General features: G+C 39.0%; 1 protein-coding gene across 4 annotated transcripts; it reads left to right on the forward strand.

The window, feature by feature from the left end:
• Nucleotides 1–150: 150 nt before the first annotated feature.
• On the forward strand, nucleotides 151–15,762 carry LOC139464339 (kelch-like protein 41). Of its 4 annotated transcripts, none has more exons than XM_071245862.1 (3): nucleotides 151–314; nucleotides 2,472–2,624; nucleotides 13,222–15,762. In XM_071245862.1, the coding sequence occupies exons 1-3, from the start codon at nucleotides 151–153 to the stop codon at nucleotides 14,900–14,902; spliced, it is 1,998 nt and encodes a 665-aa protein (XP_071101963.1). In that variant the 3' UTR covers nucleotides 14,903–15,762. The 4 variants fall into 4 exon arrangements, with proteins under 4 accessions (XP_071101963.1, XP_071101965.1, XP_071101967.1 ...); XM_071245864.1 differs by having other exon boundaries at nucleotides 292–314; nucleotides 2,439–2,624; XM_071245866.1 differs by lacking the exons at nucleotides 151–314; nucleotides 2,472–2,624 and adding an exon at nucleotides 12,830–12,895.
• The last annotated feature ends 4,734 nt before the right edge of the window (nucleotides 15,763–20,496 follow it).

The raw sequence follows: 20,496 nt of genomic DNA on the forward strand, positions 1-20,496 counted from the left end.
TGTTGAGTTTCAACTTCCGGCAAAGCCCCTAAGAACATACATAATATCATTATATCGCATTTTATTATATTCTGTTTCAAAATGAAATAACTCCTTGATGTGTCAGTTACTAAGTAGTTAATTCGTATTAAGTAAAAGTGATTTAAGCACATGTGTAAGGAAATAATCTACATGTTGTTTGCGACATGTTTGACTCTTTACAGCGTCAAAATTGAGAACTCTACACATCGTAACAAGCGATGCCTACATGCATCTGCAGCAGCTTACGCATTTCATTGCATCGCTGACATTTTCCGGTCAAACTATGCGAGCAGGTACCCGATAGTCATTCATTTCGTCAACTGAAACTATCATGTCAGTTATTTTTGATTTAGCTGATTTATGTTTAATCATATGCTTTTCACTAAATACGCATAAGAGTATCATATTTCATCTTTCCATCCAACTGCGATGAGATTTACCATAAATGGCTATGCGCTATGGCTTATAGATTCTCGTAATTTCATTACTCCAAAAGTGTATTCTCAAATGGAAAAAGACCTTTGAGAGTTTAAACTGTCACAAAAAGTATGTTTGTCATTACTTTTATTTTGACATTCTTAAAGTAAGGTACAATGATATAAGTTTGAAAATAAGTTTTAAGCCCTAATATAAAAAGAAAGATGTACGTGGATCTACATTTCATTTTATATATTCTAATATTTTTTTCTTTAACTGATACTGTAATTTATTGAGATCTCTGTGATCTCTGAAGTATGGTAATTTACCCCAAATATTTCAATTTTTTTGTAAATAAAAAAGTCAAAGTTTCTGAATTTGCGTTAAACATTTTAAAATAAAACTGAGAACTTGTGTAATGCATTTTCCCAAATTAAGGAAGAAATCATCACTTAGAAAGGTTTTGTTCTTGAGCAGATTGTGAAGGTAGCACAGAAAAATGATAATATTTCTAAATGTCGTTAGGCCTTTCATCTGCTCACTGACAGCATTAGTTCAATCAATCAATCAATCAATCAATCTTTATTGTATGAAAGGCCATTGGCCCATATACACATACAGATAAACAATATTATTTACAGCTGTACAGCGCATTTTATAATTATTTGATAACTAATATGATGCTTGACATATAATAAAGGTATTGTAATAACATTGGTAATAACCACAGTGGCAGCAGTAGTAGTAAAAAATACAAAAGGAATACAAAAGGAATGGAATGGAAATATGAAGTTTTACGTCGCAAAGGCTTTCAGCCATAGCGCGACATTCAATAGAAAAGGATCTATCCGGAGGATCTATCAGAAATATACTCATCATGTCAGGACAATTTGACAATTTAAATGTATATGCATTTCTAGTAGAAACAAACAGACAAAAATGAAATGTAGATACTCCTGATCTAGATGCGAAAGTTTCAAAACAACTTATTGTTTCTGGACATATCGGATTTACTAAGTAGTTTACTACGCACTCGTAGACTTTGATAGATGTATTGTAATATCTTAGTTAATTTTTTTCTAGAGATACCATTAAAAGATAATATTTTGTTCATGGAATAGTGGTTCTTAGTTATATCAGACATATATTTCAATCTTAGGTTGTCGTAAATTGGACATATAAACAAAAAGTGTAATTCGTTTTCAATATGGTTTTCGCAGAATGGACAAAAACGCATATCCTTAAGAATAGAGGAGAAGCGACCCCTGTTGCACATCAAATCATTTAACCCTAGCCTAAGTTTAATAAATGTGTCTTTAATTTTTCTCTCTGTTATAGTATGCAGGTAAACCTCTGGTGTTAGACAATATCTAAAGGTTTTATAAACGTCGTAGCGTGAACTGTTATCCAGTGACGACCTCCAATTTTGAGTAAACATATCAATTGCTACCTGCTTAAAAGAGCTAAGAAAATACATTTTGTCTCCAACGCTTTGATTAAGCCAAACATATCCAAATCCGTGAGAGAAGAGTAAATGCTTAATGTTTGATGCCCAGGTTACGTAACCAACATTATCACGATAGACAATCATTTCGTAGCATTTTTTGGGGATTCGTTCCCGCGACATCTCTGTTATTTTTAGCCAGTATCTGAGTAAACGTAAATATGAACAAATATATAACGGGTATCTACGGGTAACGGGTAGTTAGAGAACACCATTCATGAAAGTGATATGTTTCTACTTTTCCTTGTTATGTTACAGATTTTCTGTGTAATTTTATCAAAATGCATGAGATACTATAATAAAGGATAATATTGTTAACAGCACATTGAGATTGAAAAAAATCATGCAAGCTAAAGAATTTGTGATAATATTTGGAAATGACTACAAATTATATGGCTAAATTTAAAAAAAAAAAACACTTGTGAAGGAAGAATATTCAAAATATGAATTTTGTAAATACAGAAGTTGTAATCCATCCTCTGGTATGTGAACATAGAATGTCTATCAGAGACTGATACCACTGTTCCAGGAAATCAACCATGAACAGTCATCAACAGCATCTCTTGGAGGGAATTCAAGAACTTTTCACATGTAAAGAACTGACGAATGTCATTCTGGTTGCTGAGGACAAAGACCTCCACTGCCACAGGAGTGTCCTTGCTGCCAGCAGTCCATACTTCAGGTACATGACCCTTCACAGGCGATCACTTTGTAGCCAGGCATCATAGACTTTGTCTTGGTTTTTACTGAACAAAAGAAGTTAAGGAATATTTTTATTCAGTATAATATGTTTTCATACGCCTGAGTTAAACTTAAAGTTTGTCTTTCATATACTGTAAATCTTACAATTAACGTGAGTGTGAATTAAATGCGAAACATGCGAGTGGTCTTTGCTTGCATTATTAAACATCGCATTTATATCAACAATGATAAAGTTTGGGTAGCAGAAATACTAACTTAGACCTACGCTTTTTGACTGTGTCAAAGGCCAACACGAGCCAGCGTGCCTGTATTGTTTTAGCGGAAGTACACTACTCAGCGCTAATAAGTGGTGCTATTTGTTGTGTGATTGGATTAATGTATGGTTGGATTAAGGTGAGGTTTCTCCTGTAAACCTGACAGGGGACATTTACTTTAGATATAAATTCACTGATGCTTGAGAGGAGGGGGGTGTCGCATTCATATCGAGTCACATTTTTGGCTAGGGGCCAGTGTTACCCAGGTCACATTCACTCAGAATGGCTGAAAACTGAAAACAACAAGAATTTGGGTCACGTATGTTTTATATTTGATAAAACATGGCTGACAAAGATACGTCATGTTAATACATGTTTATACTTCAAGTTTTCAACTTGGTGTGGCGCAACGGATAAAATATCAACACTCATTAAATATACTAGGCATACAATAAAGTATTATAATACCCAACTAGTTCTTGGTTACTTATATTTTCGATGTCAACATTAGATGACAAGACCCATCAACACAACTTGCAATGGAACTAATTGATAACATTAATATCAACTTTCAAGAAACCATAAAGATAAATCCATGCATTCATGGTAACCATAACACCAGTGAGATGCTAAATTTCCATACTGTATTACAACATTGCATAAATATCAAATACTCTATAAAAGTGAACTAATTATATACTTGGCATATGTTATGTGTGAAAATAATACCTTAATGAATTATACTTCCAATAGTTTGTTATTACAAATGAAAACTAAGAAATTACAGATTATCTTATAAATGAGTATTGAGTCAAACTGCATTACATTGTGAAGTGTCGTAAAATCAGTGTGTAAACAAGACAACAAGAATTACCTCCCTTTAACTAAAACATGCTATGCTATGAAATGGGATGTGTTGTAACTTATTTTGGTTCAGCTCAATTATAATGTTTTAATGCAGAAAAGTTATATTTACAATGATTATGTTATATGCTTGAAGTGTGTTCTTACAAAATATACAACGAAGGTATGCCAAATGTACATGAAAATGTGGGAGGTCACGTGACCTCAAATATGAACGATCAGCGAGGTGTGGACAAATAGAGCTTTTTATCCTAACTTTTGCTTGAAAACATTGCCTGAGGAGTGTGTGTACATGTTTGACAGCGATACACATCATATATATTTGTGTGAGTACTCAAACGACAAATGACCTTGACTGTCCTTCGCTACCATGTCTTCCGTGAACACTGACTGGGCGAAGGGTTATCATTAAGCAAGTAATTATCTAATTACAACATTATCTATACAGCCAAATATGGTTATTTCAAATCTACATGTTCTTATCTACATAAATACCTATGTTGTGGTCTTATCTTTACCGTTAATTATCATACATACCTGAAAACAACAAGAATTTGGGTCACGTATGTTTTATATTTGATAAAACATGGCTGACAAAGATACGTCAGCCAATGACGTCAGCAAATGACGTAAGCGCTTTCAATTTGACAGTGCGCTAAGCGGCACACTTTCCAGAGGACTGACAGAGTGATTTCCCTTAGACCGTGGACGAGCCACTCAAACACGTATCTACTTACACCCTTGAAAATACGGAATATATTACACAGGGGATGCAAAATTTAACTGAATGCACTTACAATGGGTGAAAGGTACTATAATACAACACCCTCCCCCCATAAAAAAAATGACCCAAAATTCTTGAACAACAGACCAAACTGGGTACATAATATAGCTAATGAGAATACAACATCAAGTATTTACATCTGCTGTGAACTACTAATGTGATATATTAGTTATGAACATATGTGTTCACCTTCCAAGGTACTGCAGTACCTGACATCATTAAAGACTTAATCTGATGGATAACTGACATTGCCATGTGGCCAATAGGCAATACAAAACCCTCAGTATAGTATATAACTACAACATTGGTAGATGTGCCATACACACACACATAATGTTCATTGACTCATTCACAACATATTACGCAAACTTGCATTGCTAACTATATCTCTAAATTATGCACAAATATTACTAGCTAGCATCTGACTAATCATGATAATCTGCATGTGCCGACAACTCATTACTGTTTCTCGAGTTATTCACATCGAACACTGGATAGCTGATCTGTACCATATAGGGTACATCGCTGGTCTGTGAGAATTCTGTAGAAGAGAACTGAAGTTCTGATATGGATTTGCTGGACAGAACCACATAAATCTTGTTGCCGGTGACATGGTTACGTGCACAGGTTGCAATCGGACATTTCTTGGTGCATATCTTGGATTGCCCATAGTGTCATATGTCAGAATATTTGGTGTTCTCCTGATGCGTCTACGTTGTCCAAGTCTTTCAACTTCCTCTTCATCATCTGCCAGTTCAGAGTCACTTATTGTTTCACTCGGCCTATCTAGTTGTACAGTCCCTTCAGACGCATTAACGTCTGACTGTGTTCCATGTTCAGTTTCTGATGTTGACAAGTTGTTTTCTTCTTCAGTTTCCCTTCCAGATGTAACTTGTTTGGAATGCTCCTCCTTCTGTTCATCTGACTCACTGCCAACATGTGATGATTTATCATCATTATCTGATCCAGAGGGTGTGCTGCAAACTGCTATGTTGTCTGGGCTAGAACTGTCACTGCACCCTTTTGACTGGTTGTCCAATATGGTTCTTTTCTGTAATAGTTTCCTAGGTTTAGGCGTTGGAGCTGTGACAGCTTCTTCAACCGGCAAACTGTCACACGGCAATAGTAGGTTCCTATGTAACACCCTATTTCGACCGATTCCATCTTCAGCTTCCAGTTCATATACAGGACTATCGTCCGACATTCTTCTGACTACAACATGGATCCTTGATTCCCAATATCCTCGTAATTTTCCTGGACCTCCACGTTCAGATAAGTTTCTGACAAGTACTCGGTCACCTGGTAGTAGAACAGAACTTCTCACTTTTCGATCATAGTTCCTTTTCCCTTTGATAGCAGATTTCTCTGCACTCTTGCTTGCCATCTCGTAAGCTTCCTTCATGCAGTATTTCCATTTTTCCACATACTTCCTTGGATCCCTACTTTCTTCATCTGGGTTCAGACCGAACATAAGGTCTATAGGTAATCTGGGTGATCTACCAAATAGAAGGTAGAACGGAGAGAAACCGGTGGACTGATGGCGTGTGCAGTTGTAAGCATGAACTACTTTGTTCACATGATCCTTCCAGTTGCTCTTCATTTCCTGCGGTAGTGTTCGAAGCATTCCCAACAGCGTTCTGTTTAGTCTCTCAACTTGACCATTTCCTTGTGGATGGTATGGAGTTGTGCGTGAGCGAGCCATCCTACAATACTTCTGAAGATGGTGGAATAGTTCATTCTCAAACTCCTTACCCTGGTCATGATGAAGTTTCTCCGGGAAGCCAAAGCGAAGTACGAAATCATTGAATATTTTCTCAGCTGCAGTTTTCCCAGACTTATTTCGTGTAGGATATGCTTGCACAAACCTTGTGAAATGGTCAGATATCACCAATATGTACTCAAATCCACCAGAACTTCTTTCAAGATGTACAAAGTCAATCGATACCATTTGGAATGGTGCTGTTGTTCTGATAGGAGTAAGCGGAGCTCTTTGAGTGAAAGTCGGTGGTTTGTCCTTTATACAACTGCACTCTTTAGTCACATATCTTTCTATGTCACGCTGCATGAAGGGCCAGTAAAATCTCTCCCTGATTAGGTCAGTCACTCTCTCGATACCCTGATGACCCATGTCATTGTGGAGTTCTTTCAACACCAATGACCTGTACACTTTTGGCAACACCATTTGAATTCTCTCTTGAAGACCAAACATTGAAGTTTTGCGACACAATATACCATTCTTGTCAAAGATGAGCTTATTGAGTTCTCTGAGTAAACAGTTCAATTCAGGGTTGGCCTTGTCATGGACAACATCCCGTCCTTCTCTCCTACTCCGTTTGCAGCGCAGTAGCTGTAAAGTTGGACTAATAGCATCATCATTCTTCTGGGCTTGTCGAATGTCTCTTGTTGTAAAGCACTGGAAGGGTTTTGAATCATCAGCTGATGAGTCAAAATCTGTTAAGTTGCTGTAACTGTCTGTGATTGCAGATATCCATGCTACCTCATTTGTTTCCCTAGCATTCACTACCTGAATAGACGTACCTATAACATCTGGGTTTACTTCTTCTGTGCATTGGGACATGTATTCATTGAAGTCTAATGGCATTCTACTTAGTCCATCAGCATCATTGTTCTGTTTCCCTGGCTTGTACTTTATAGAGAAGTTATAGTCTGCTAGCTCAGCTACCCATCGATGTCTGGTTCCATCCAGCTTGGCTGTTGTTAATACATACGTCAGAGGGTTGTTGTCGCTATAGACAACAAAGTTGGGTGAATAGTATAGGTAGTCCCTGAACTTTTCAGTTATTGCCCATTTTAAAGCTAAAAACTCCAACTTTCCAGAATGAGAATGATAATTTTTTTCTGCTGGGGATAGCGATCTTGAACCATAAGCAATAACACCCAACTGCCCATCTGCTCTTTGTTGATACAGGATAGCACCCAAACCTTCTTGTGAAGCGTCAACATGGAGTATGTATTCTTTATCCCATTCAGGATAGCACATGATTCTGTCACTCAAGAGTTCATCAATGAGATCATTTATTGCATCTTGATGTCTCTTAGTCCATTCAATCTTGTAGTTGGATGACACTTGACCAGATCCTTTCTTAGATTTGTACTTGTTCTTTGCAGATTTTGCTGGTTTTGTTTCGGGTTTCCGTAACAGTTCAAATAAACACTGGGCTCGTCTGGCAAAGTTAGGAATGTACTTTCGGTAGTAGCCTATGAATCCAAGCAATTTACGGACATCACCAACAGTTGATGGGTTGTTCGTTTTCAGCTTCAGAACTGCTGCTTTATCCTCTGGGTCCATTCCTATTCCTTGTTCAGATACCATGTGACCTAAATATCGTATCTGCTTCCGAAAGAGGTTACATTTCCTAGCTTTGAGTTTCACACCATGCTCATGTAGGCGATGTAATACTGCCCTAACATCTTCTATGTGTTGAGAGAGATCCTTGCTGAAGCAGATTATGTCATCTAGATAAGGTATGCATATTTTATCTCTGAGTCCATGAAGGCACTGGTCCATGAATCGCTGAAATGCACCTGGCGCCCCACTGAGTCCAAACGGTATGCGTGTCCATTCATATAAACCCCAGGGACTGGTGAATGCTGTGTATGGTCGACACTCCTCTCGGATGAATCCTTGGTGATATGCTTTTCCTTGATCCAGGAGAGTAAACCATCTGTTTCCACCTAATCTGTTCAATGCATCTTGAACACGAATTATCGGGTATCTATCCGGGATACTTTTACGATTCAGAGCCCTGAAGTCCACACATAGTCTCAGCGACGAGTCCCTTTTCCGTACACACACAAGTGGGCTTGAATATGGTGATGACGATGGGGTCACCCACCCTTTGCGCAAAAGATCCTCCAGGTAAGTCTTAACTTCCTGATAAAGTGGCTGAGGAATAGACATGTAACTCTTCTGTACTGGTGTGCTATCAGTTAGGCGAATGTCCATTCGCAGTTCAGTAATAGTGCCAATGTCATCATCACTTCGACTAAATACATTTGATTCCTCATACAGCATTTGACGTACCTGCCCCTTCTCTTCTGCAGATAGATCTGTGTTGTCAAGATCCACTGGTGGATGCCAGAGTTCTCCATCTGTAACTGGTATCTGTGATGATGGAGGATCATCCGATGCACGTTCAGTTGCTTCCTGCATTGGGGTCTCAAGGTTGTCTGGTGGTTTCAGTGGTGTCACTGACTGTATTTGTTGGATAGTTCCAAGAAGTGTTTTACTCTTAACTTGTATGTCCCGACTAGAATGGTTCATCAGAGTGACTGGAATGCTGGCCTTAGTGCCTCTCTTGATGTGGAGTAGTGATCCTGAAACTGTTAAATCTTCATGCAAAGAGTTATCATTACTTGGTTCAAACACAGCTGTAATCGGTTCTTTGAGGTTGGACTTGACTTGACATTTCACACGCATACAATGTCCTGCGCTAACTGTGATACCCTGCTTGCTGCTGAAAACTTCAAACAATATATCAGATTTCTCCTCTTTCAATAGATTTACAATGGCATTTAGTTTAGATTTAGCTACTGTCGGCAGACCAGACTGTATCACATGAACACTATCTGCATCAGTATCACTAAGATACTGTTCTATCACATTAGAACCAATGATTGGACAATCAAAATCTGTAAGATTTGTGACTAAAACTGGAACGTTCAGGGATTTGTTAGGGTCTCCCCTCAACAACTGAAATTGCACTTTTGTCCATCCCAGAAATGGTATATTTTCCCCATTGGCGGCTTTGACTGTCAGGTCTTCACCCAGAAGTTCATGAATGTCCCTGATTTCACTGTCTCTGAAGTTTTGGTCGAGAAATGACTGTGATACTATCGATACCTGCGCACCAGTGTCCCATAAGACCTCTGTTTTTATACCATTGAACAGGCAGAGTACCTTGCACTGTTTACCAACTAGCCTGACCAGTTCCTGCTTCTGAGTTGGTGTTAGTGAAGCTGTGTCACCCATATCTATCTTGTTAGCTTTGCTCTCAAGTCCACTTATGGCACTGCATACCCTCTTGTGGTGGTCCCAGTGGACAGCTTGACAGCTGTAGGAGCAGTAGGGAGTAGTATGGCATTTAGAACATCTCTGATATCTAGATCCTTCAAGGTTCTTTTCACACTGACAACAGCTAACATTCAGGGTCTTTTCCACACGAGTCAGAGGGCCCCTGACATCACTGACTCGCTCCCGTTTTCCGACCGACGATTTTGCCTTCGCTTCTTGCACCCAATCTGCAGATGTTCACTTGAACCACAGGCAAAACAATGATCACAATAGCTCCTGCCGGTACTTGTGCAACTGTCGCATAATCTCTTGGGTCTCCTTTGTGCCATTCTTGATTGAGCAGTATTGTTCATCTTTAATGCAGCCACTTCAGCTTGTAGTTCCTTAATCAGGCTTTGAGTTGCATCATCTTTCACCGGTGTACTTGGGTTTTCAGTTCTGTTTTCTGCTTGAATTCCTCTCACACTTGCTGATTTGGTTTTGCGATTTCGCTCGTTGAGGGAAGAAACTGCACTACTAACCAGAGTAACAATCTCTTCATCACTTGGGTCCCTTCCAAATGAATTCTTCAGTTCCTGAGCCAATATAGGATCTCTGAGACCAGTCAGTATACTTCTTCGTGTGACCTGACGAACCAAGATCGGATCATATGTCACATCAGCGCCTTCTTCAAGTGAAGAGAAAAGAATCTTCTGGCCGAGATCAAGCATCCTCAGAACAAAGTCTAGGGCTTCTTCTTTCTGTGACTGTACCCCATTGCTTAGGTCTTGGTATAGCTCTGTAGCTCCTCGTTCTTGAAAGTATGATCGTAACAGTTTACGAAGTACAGGTATGGATAACTTGTCGTTTCCTTCCAGGTACCCACGGAACGGATCTGTAGTGCTAATTGCTCTGATAACTCCATCAATAATCTCTGTGTCAGAATAGCCCCGTTGTTTTCCAGAATCTATTTGCCTAACCAGATTAACAAAGCTGATTCCCAGTTTTCCGTTGATTTGTCCATGTACCTTGAATTCTTTCCTCCAAGAAGCTTGAGTTTGGGAACGATGAACTCCAGAATCAGTGTCTACAGGCATGCTGTCTTCCTTACAGAATGTCAGAAGTAGGCCTAACTTGGTAGCCCCTTTGTTCTCATCTGTCTTGCAGTCAGTAATGTAGGACTCTATTGTTGTCAACAACTGTCCTTTATCTTCGGTAGACTTGACTGTTACTCCTAGTCGATCGAGGATCTCACCCAGTCGGGTTGGACTCAACCCATATATAATGGACTTGATTTCCCATTCCGCCATGTTGTTCAGTGCTGGGTAACGTAGAATCTTCTGATCCTGGCACGCTCGCCAAATGTTACCCAGGTCACATTCACTCAGAATGGCTGAAAACTGAAAACAACAAGAATTTGGGTCACGTATGTTTTATATTTGATAAAACATGGCTGACAAAGATACGTCATGTTAATACATGTTTATACTTCAAGTTTTCAACTTGGTGTGGCGCAACGGATAAAATATCAACACTCATTAAATATACTAGGCATACAATAAAGTATTATAATAACCAACTAGTTCTTGGTTACTTATATTTTCGATGTCAACATTAGATGACAAGACCCATCAACACAACTTGCAATGGAACTAATTGATAACATTAATATCAACTTTCAAGAAACCATAAAGATAAATCCATGCATTCATGGTAACCATAACACCAGTGAGATGCTAAATTTCCATACTGTATTACAACATTGCATAAATATCAAATACTCTATAAAAGTGAACTAATTATATACTTGGCATATGTTATGTGTGAAAATAATACCTTAATGAATTATACTTCCAATAGTTTGTTATTACAAATGAAAACTAAGAAATTACAGATTATCTTATAAATGAGTATTGAGTCAAACTGCATTACATTGTGAAGTGTCGTAAAATCAGTGTGTAAACAAGACAACAAGAATTACCTCCCTTTAACTAAAACATGCTATGCTATGAAATGGGATGTGTTGTAACTTATTTTGGTTCAGCTCAATTATAATGTTTTAATGCAGAAAAGTTATATTTACAATGATTATGTTATATGCTTGAAGTGTGTTCTTACAAAATATACAACGAAGGTATGCCAAATGTACATGAAAATGTGGGAGGTCACGTGACCTCAAATATGAACGATCAGCGAGGTGTGGACAAATAGAGCTTTTTATCCTAACTTTTGCTTGAAAACATTGCCTGAGGAGTGTGTGTACATGTTTGACAGCGATACACATCATATATATTTGTGTGAGTACTCAAACGACAAATGACCTTGACTGTCCTTCGCTACCATGTCTTCCGTGAACACTGACTGGGCGAAGCGTTATCATTAAGCAAGTAATTATCTAATTACAACATTATCTATACAGCCAAATATGGTTATTTCAAATCTACATGTTCTTATCTACATAAATACCTATGTTGTGGTCTTATCTTTACCGTTAATTATCATACATACCTGAAAACAACAAGAATTTGGGTCACGTATGTTTTATATTTGATAAAACATGGCTGACAAAGATACGTCAGCCAATGACGTCAGCAAATGACGTAAGCGCTTTCAATTTGACAGTGCGCTAAGCGGCACACTTTCCAGAGGACTGACAGAGTGATTTCCCTTAGACCGTGGACGAGCCACTCAAACACGTATCTACTTACACCCTTGAAAATACGGAATATATTACACAGGGGATGCAAAATTTAACTGAATGCACTTACAATGGGTGAAAGGTACTATAATACAACACCAGCAGTCGCATTCTCTTGGAGATGCATTAATTTCAGGATTTACAGTAATTATGAATACTTATAGGGGCATGGGTTGCTTAAATTTGTATGGCACCAACATTTGCTATGGGGAGTTGTGTCCCCTAGATGTGTCAGGATCTGCTGATCGATGGTTTGAACCTCAGATTCATCTTGATTTATATGCTTGATTTGTAAGCACTCTACCTCATTTATTGTCTGCATACTCATGGAATATTATAAGAGTATAGTTGTAATCAGAAACATTGTGTTTGGTTGGAAATGTTGTAATTGGTCTGGAGATAAGTTGTAAGAGGCGACTAATGGGATATGATGGTCAGGTTTGCTGACTTGATTGATGCATGTCATCGTATCCTAGTTGTGTAGATCAATGCTTATGATCAATTACTAGATTGTCAGTCCAGATTTTATTATTTACAGACTGCCGTCAAATAGATGGAATATTGCTGAGCAAATGCTGAGTGCAGCGTTAAACAACAAACTAACATGTGGACAAGGCGTGTGACCTCGGATCAGAAGGTCCTTGGTTCCGATCCCATCACAGGACTTGTAAATCTTATAAATAGCTTTTTTATTAGCAACTTTGTGGGTTCGAATCCCGGTGCTCCGATTATGTTTCTAGGTTTGTCAGCACCATACCCCTGCTCGTGGGTTTCACCGAAGTGGTAAACGTCTGAGACCTGCATCACTTCTGGCTTTTCTCCCACATTAAGCTGACACACCGTGATATAACTGGAATACTGTTAAAAGCGGGGTTAAACTCAACTCACTCACTCACTATTAGCAACCTAGCTTTATGTCTATTTAAACAACTCTCTTTTAATTTTACAAATTGCTTTTTTCAGAGCCATGTTCCGAGATTACTGCGAAAGGGACCAGGAAATGGTGTACATCAGTAGCATCACCTACTCTGCTCTGGAAATGGCAGTGAAGTTCATGTACTGCCTACCAATTGAAATATCTCATGACAACGTGCAGTCCATTTTGACAGCGTCCAGTATGTTTCAGCTCGACACCTTGGCATCGTACTGTGTCGATCACATGATGAGAGCTATTTGTGTGGACAACTGCCTGGATGTGTACAACCTGGGAGATTATCAGTGCCTTGACACGCTGAAGGAGGCGGCAAAGTCCTACATCCTTGATCACTTTGGTGAAATGTCGGAGGAAGGGGGCATGATGCAACTGGAGAAAGCTGCCATCAAGGAACTGATCTCGTCAAATGAAATAAATGTTGATAAAGAGGAGACAATCTTCCAGTTCCTTGTGAAATGGACAGAACATGATATCGAGGAAAGGAAGAGGTTTTTTGGAGATTTGTTTGGTAGACTTCGACTTCTGCTTGTTGATGAGGAATATATTTGTGAACATATTAACGCACATCCATTGGTTGAGGGAAATCCATTTTGTCGTGCAGTTGTCTCCATGACAAAGTTGTGTCGAATTGGAATGAACAGCCAAGATTCAGAGGAAGAAAAGCAGAAAATAGCCGATGATTTTGAGCTCAGTGTTTGTCGTCGTCATGGCATGTTTCGGAAACAGATGTTGATATTTTCAGGAGGAGGTAAATCGGAAGCCCAAAGGGCTTTTTCTTGTTTTGATCCAACGACTGGGAAGAATTATTTAGGTGTGAAACATCACCCAACATTTGACTTCAAGTTCAAGGTCGACTTTTACCAGCTTGTTACCAACAATCAAAATCAGATTTATTTCATCGGTGGCATATTCTATGACGATTACCATCTTGAAGAACAAGGTATGGCGCAAGACTCTGTGTATCAGTACCAGCAGAAAGACAGAACATGGAAGCCATGTCATCCAATGAACACTGCCAGATCTGCTTTTGCCGCTTGTGCTGTGGAGGAGAGAGTGTTTGTGTTTGGTGGCGCTGTGTCGTATCCGCAAGGAGTTCCAATGGAACTTGTGGAGGCGTATGATCCTGTTTTTGATCTGTGGCAAAAGATGGCACCAATGCCAACAGGCCTATCACATCACACAGCGACTGTGTACAAGGATAGTGTGTATGTATTCGGTGGTGAGGACAGCAATGGGGAACTCTTCACAACAGTGTTGCAGTACTCCATTCCCAATGACACGTGGTTCATTCTGGACACACAAATACTTAACCCGCGACTTGCAAGCACGGCAATAAGTTATAAAGACAAGATCTACATTTTAGGTGGGGGTACGAAAGTTCAGAACACAACTGCCATTGAGATATTTGATCCAGAAACACTAAAATTTCAAATTGGAGATGATTTTCCCGATGATCGGAAAGTAATGACTGCATCTCTCCTCGACAACTGCATCTATGTCTGTGGGGGCTTTCGTCGGATGTCATCGAGGCGTCAAGGTCTGGTCAAGTCTCGATTGGTGGAAAGCAAGGACATGTATAAATATGACCTTGACACTCACAAATGGAGCAGGGTTGCGAAGTTGGTTCAGTATGGCAGCAACCAGGCATCAACAACAGCTGTTGTGAATACAAAGGATTTAGATTTAAGTGAATTTATCAGTTCACTGTAAAACTTATTGAGAAGGAATGGAGACAATGAAATGTCAGTAGTTAAAATCAGATCCTTTACTCCGATGTGATGCCTCTCTGCGTGAAGGGCTGTGGTCACCTCTACAGTAGGTCAAATCTGGTGAACTTTGTAATCTGCCAATCAGAGCTGAGGCTTCTCAATTCTTGACAAGTGAGCAAAGCATTCAAACCAGCATATCTGATTTCTGTATCTCAAAAACTAACAAATATAACAAATTCCAAAAGTAAAAAGTAGAAAGCACCATTATATTCTTGTAGATATTTCATACATCCTGTCATTTCTGAGTGTTGGGCATCTACACACAAAGTGAAGTACCACTGTCGGGATGTTGGTGTTCTGTGTCGGCTTTCATTTGTACGAATTGAAATTCTGAAATCGAGGTGGTAAAAACATGAAGCTAAAACATGAAGCCAAATGATTTCAGAAAGCTGACAGCTGTGGCTCAAGAACCCACACATCCTTCATTTTGATTGGACAGTCAAAGTTCACTCAGGGTTCACCTGACACGACCTTCAATGAAGATGTCCTCAGCTCCAGACAGAGGGATGGTATCAGAGAAGAAGCTGATTTAGTGAGATTGGAGACATTGTGAAGGGATGACACAAACTCCAGTGTGAAACCTGTATGGAATTCAGTTGTGATTTGGATCCCAGTTTTATTTGATCATCTGTTATACAAAATTCTTGAGTTATTTTGTTCAAATGATTTTATTGGTTGAATATTGAGTTAGTCATGCTTCATCAACAGTATTATTTACATGTTATTTATGACTTTTATAGCAAGGTTGTCCCTGTTCTGTTGACAGGCCTTCACCATTCCCTGAAGATTATTTTATGTTCCATACCAAACTCCTTTGAATGTTTGATTGCTCAAATATTAAATAAAATTCTTTGTTTTGGCAGATTCAAGTTAATAGTGTTATCATTGCTTACTGGACTAAACTCTTTTTCGTGAATGGAGAACCATATTTGTACTCTAAAGGTGTCAGTAGTCAGTATGTAACACTGTGCCAATATCTTTTCAATCTTAACATATGTTTTGACATGAACATGATGAATGTCAATGTATTTTATCCATTTTGGCAAATGACATCTTCAAAGATCAAGGTGAAGGTCACTCAATTTAAAATATGACCAGAAATCAAGAACATCAAACCTTGAATCAGCAACACAGCGTTTTTCTCCTGAATAGTATTGGGCAACATTACATTCAATAATGTTTTATTTGTTTCTCGAAACAATGGTTTACTGACCTTGAACTTGTTGAAAGTCAAGGTCAGTGTGATTACATGTAAATACTATGAAACTACTTCAGCTGACCTGAGGATAAGGTGCCAAGTTTTTGTCTATCAATCATCTGTAGACAACATCCACATACCTTTTAAATGTTTGTTTGTTGTTTAACGCTGCACTCAGCAATATTCCAGATATATGACTGTGGTCTGTACACAATCGAGTCTGAACCAAACAATCTAGTGATTGACATAATGAGCATTGATCCACGCAATTGGGATAGATGACATGCATCAACCAAGTCAGCGAGCCTTACCACCTGATCCCGAGCCTTACCACCTGATACGGTTAGTCGCCTCTTACGACAAGCCTAGGGTTGCTGAAGGCCTATTCTACCCTGACCTTCACGGGTCTACCCTTTAGATGACAAATCTTAGTTTATTTACCTTGAAGGTTGACTGATGTTGATCTTCCAGACTGAACCTTCCATTGTTTGGGGACAGAATAGATCCTTAGTTTACAGGAGCCATCTGATAAGGATCTGTGCTTACAATATGTAAGCAACAAACAAACAAATCACATAATAATTCAGAGGTAGTATGCTCCTTTTTTTTTGGAATTGTAATCTGCATTTTCTAACAAACAAAATCTACGGCAAATGCGTTGAAATTCTGTCAAACCGTAAACAGTTCCGTTCCAGTTTTAGCCAACAACATGTAAATGCGATGACGTTAAAGTCACTATCAGGAAACGCAACTGCAACAAAAGTCTCCTATATTTAAAAAACCCAAACGGCGCCATATATTTTATTAAAGAAATACTTCATATTCTTATTGAATTTATATTTTTCTTAGTCCGAACCTCACAATACACATCCGCCTTTTATATCGGAAAACGAATATTTTGAAATGTACACGGTTTACTGTACATGTACCTAAATATACATATTGTTTCATTAAAAACAATGTATTACTTGCCCGTGAAGAGATCACATAAACATACAGCTGTATTACGCATTGTGTTATACCAAAACGCGTGCTTATGTACTGTCGTACTAGCAACTGGTAAGCTATCATTCTTACAAAACTTTACTCATGAACACCTTTAGCATCAATGCTTTGGGCAAACTAAATTATATAATTCTTTCGAGATGGCGGCACTAAGTTCACAATAACGGTTTATTCACTCGGATTAAAAACATTGCTATCTTGTACTATGTTAAATCTTAACTATATGCTGTTACTATTGGCAATTCCCGCAAGTCTCTTTGGTAATTGAAAATGTCATACTTGGGTGCATGTCATAGATATTACCATACTACTGCTGTAAAAAGACAAGGCCAATTCTGTTAACCTTATTACGTTGTTTACCTTCTGGAATATGTATTGTGGCAGAACTGGAATGTATCTTGCGCGAATGCCCTCTCGTGTGATGGATTAAGTACTGTCGGAAAAAGATGTAATTTTTCACAGACTGTTGTTATTAAAATATCGAGTAACTGCCGATCGCCCTACCTGTGGTTTGAAGTATTTCAATCACAAGGAGTCCTATGGACAAGTTTACAGGAGACAAATTCGAACGAAAACAGAAAGTTCACATTTATTCTAAGTCCAATGCATGACAACACACGAATATTTTCTAAGTTTATCATCATTTTACCTGTAAAAGTACATAAGGGTAATCGCAATGTCAGTTAGGACAGGCTAGATTAGGTCAATTCGCATTATTTTCATATATGCTCTTTTATAGTCCTTTGACCCGTATTTATTACATGAAGCCAGAAAAGCAGTTTTCTAGTATTTCCGACAATGCTTTAGTTAGAGTGTCTCGGGTACATGACTTTCAATCATGGACGTTGCATGCCAAATTGCATCGTGTGAACCTGTGTTTTGACATCTGCAACCACGTATAACGTGCGAATGCCCTAGCTGACCCGTGTCTCTGTACCCTTGGAAACACCCGAGGTATTTATAATAATAGAGAGAGAGAGAGAGAGAGAGAGAGAGAGAGAGAGAGAGAGAGAGAGAGAGAGAGAGAGAGAGAGAGAGAGAGAGAGAGAGAGAGAGAGAGAGAGAGTATTTGTTTTTACATGCTGAATTTATTTCCATATTGATTTACATTCCGAAGTGCATGTACCCGTCATGGCGACCAGGGAACAATACCAATCATGATCAAAACTTTACAAATCATGAAAGGCTGCAAGATTGTAAAGAAAAGGAGATGAATTGTGGTACAACTTAGAGAATGTTGGAAGGAGTGGTTGGGAAATCGAAATAAAAACTAAAAACATGCCAGCTACCTAAAATTGTTTTGAAAAGTCATGATTAATAAAAATGTTTTCATGATGCCTAAAGCGCAGTTCTCGCTGATGGCCATTCAAGTCAAGTGGGTTTATGTCGCGGCTCGTTGTCCATCCGCATCTTTGACATCTCGGAAACTACAAGACTAAGAGTGAGTGAGTGAGTTTGATTTTACCCCGTTTTAAGTAATATTCCAACAATATCATGGTGGAGACACCAGAAGTGGGCTTCACACATTGTACCCATGTCGGAATCGAACCCGGGTCTTCGGTGTGACGAGCGAACGCTTAAACCACTAGGCTACCCGACCGCCCCACAAGACAAGCTGAAACTGTGCGTGAATGTAATGACCAAAAGAAGATCCTTAAGTTTATTCAAGTTTTACCAAACGAAAAGTTTATTTGTTAAAAAACGGCCAAACATCTAAACGGCCATGGTATAAAAAAAAAGTTATAAAAAATATTACTCAAAGAGCCTTGTAGTTCTATTTGGGAAACAGAAATCAACAACAACACACAAAAAACAACACTGAAACCTCACGTTACTTTTTAACCATGCTGAAACAAGAGAACATAGATCTTGTCAGCGATCTGGAGTTATACGAAGTGCGAAACATTATAGCCCACATCCATGTTCTTCAGACGAGGTCATAGCCACACTTTCTTTTAGTGCCTTGTATAGTTTGTTTGTTTCTTCGTTCGCCAATATTCCAGCCATTGAGCCTGCACGACCACCCGACCCCGTTAGTCGCCTCTTGCGACACGCATGGGTTGCTGAAGATCAATTCTAACCCGTATCTTCAAGTGTAGAATTGTGCAGATGTAGCATCAAGCATCCTTACCTTGTCAGCATACTGACGGGGTTAACCTCTTTACGGGACTCGTATTGTATGGCCGCTACACAGAGACCATAATGTATTTATTAAAATATATTAATTTATTAATATGTCATATCGAACTTTGTAATCACTTGTGTTGCGTTGAGTTAGTACCGAATTAAGAACTATAAACAAGCCATGCTTGCCGTGAAAGGCGACTCACTGGATCGAGTAGTAAGGTTTGCCGATGCACGTCACCGTATCCCGATCACTGGATTGTCTGGTTCAGGCTCGATTATTTACAGACCGCCGTCATATTGCTGGAATATTGCTGAGTGCGGCGTTAAACAACAAGAACAAACACGAACTGTGTGCCTATGGTACGTGTTAAGAACTGTTATGCAATGTATAAAATACAATTAATGTGAGACAATGCTAGCTTGAGTTTGTCTTCTTTATTTTCTGTGTGGATGTTTGAACTTCACCTGTCGAAGCCGTTCCGACATGAGATCGTTTTGACCTGCTCCCATGCCCTGCCTTGTTTAGTAATATAGCAGCCGACATATAGTAGCCGTTTTCGCCAAATGCGGTGCCGTTTTGCTGAGGTGCCGTTTTGCTGAGGTGCCGTTTTAGCCTGCCCCGACTGTAGAACCTCATCACGGCTCTCGGCTAGGAATATAGTTGCAACGGCTCTCTGGTTGAGGTCGTTGTCGACACAGGTACTACAGATATATACGGGCAAGACTCCATCGAATATTTCACAAATGTAGCAGCACAATTTACGGTTGTTTTAGAGTTATCTGCCTTTGGTGTGTTCTTCAGCGGTTAAGTCTAGAACCTGAGGTATTTCCGGTTGTGTCCGCGGGAAAGAGCTTAAATGAGAAAAGGTACTTGTCAAATATTTTTCGGAAGAGACATTAAAATACGAGTGACAAAATATCTTCATTTAGAACCCTGTTACCATGCCGTTAAGCCATCGTTGCCATAAGAAGACAATAAGGTTATTAACATGAAATATATGCACGCCAACCAAGGACAACATCGACCGAAATGTATATCAAAACGTTTTGAGATCACCGTTGAGCCTGGCTAATGATTTATCACTTTCTGTACGGTGCGAACTATATCTAGAGTTGAGTGGAGTAAAAATGGGTATCGGATAGCTACAATGGCGGCCACAGAAAACGTACCTTCTCAAAATTACATGGGTTGAGTAAAGTATCAG

The sequence above is a fragment of the Haliotis cracherodii genome, unplaced genomic scaffold (assembly GCF_022045235.1).
Source record: "Haliotis cracherodii isolate W230 unplaced genomic scaffold, xgHalCrac1.p SCAF_17, whole genome shotgun sequence".
Classification (NCBI taxonomy): domain Eukaryota; kingdom Metazoa; phylum Mollusca; class Gastropoda; order Lepetellida; family Haliotidae; genus Haliotis; species Haliotis cracherodii.

Excerpts from the sequence above, each read along its gene's own strand:
- LOC139464339 (XM_071245862.1), top strand. The coding sequence starts at position 151 with ATGTGTAAGGAAATAATCTACATGTTGTTTGCGACATGTTTGACTCTT. Across the intron at positions 315-2,471 it reads CGGTCAAACTATGCGAGCAG|GAAATCAACCATGAACAGTC; the intron begins GTACCCGATAGT and ends CCACTGTTCCAG. Across the intron at positions 2,625-13,221 it reads GCCAGCAGTCCATACTTCAG|AGCCATGTTCCGAGATTACT; the intron begins GTACATGACCCT and ends TGCTTTTTTCAG.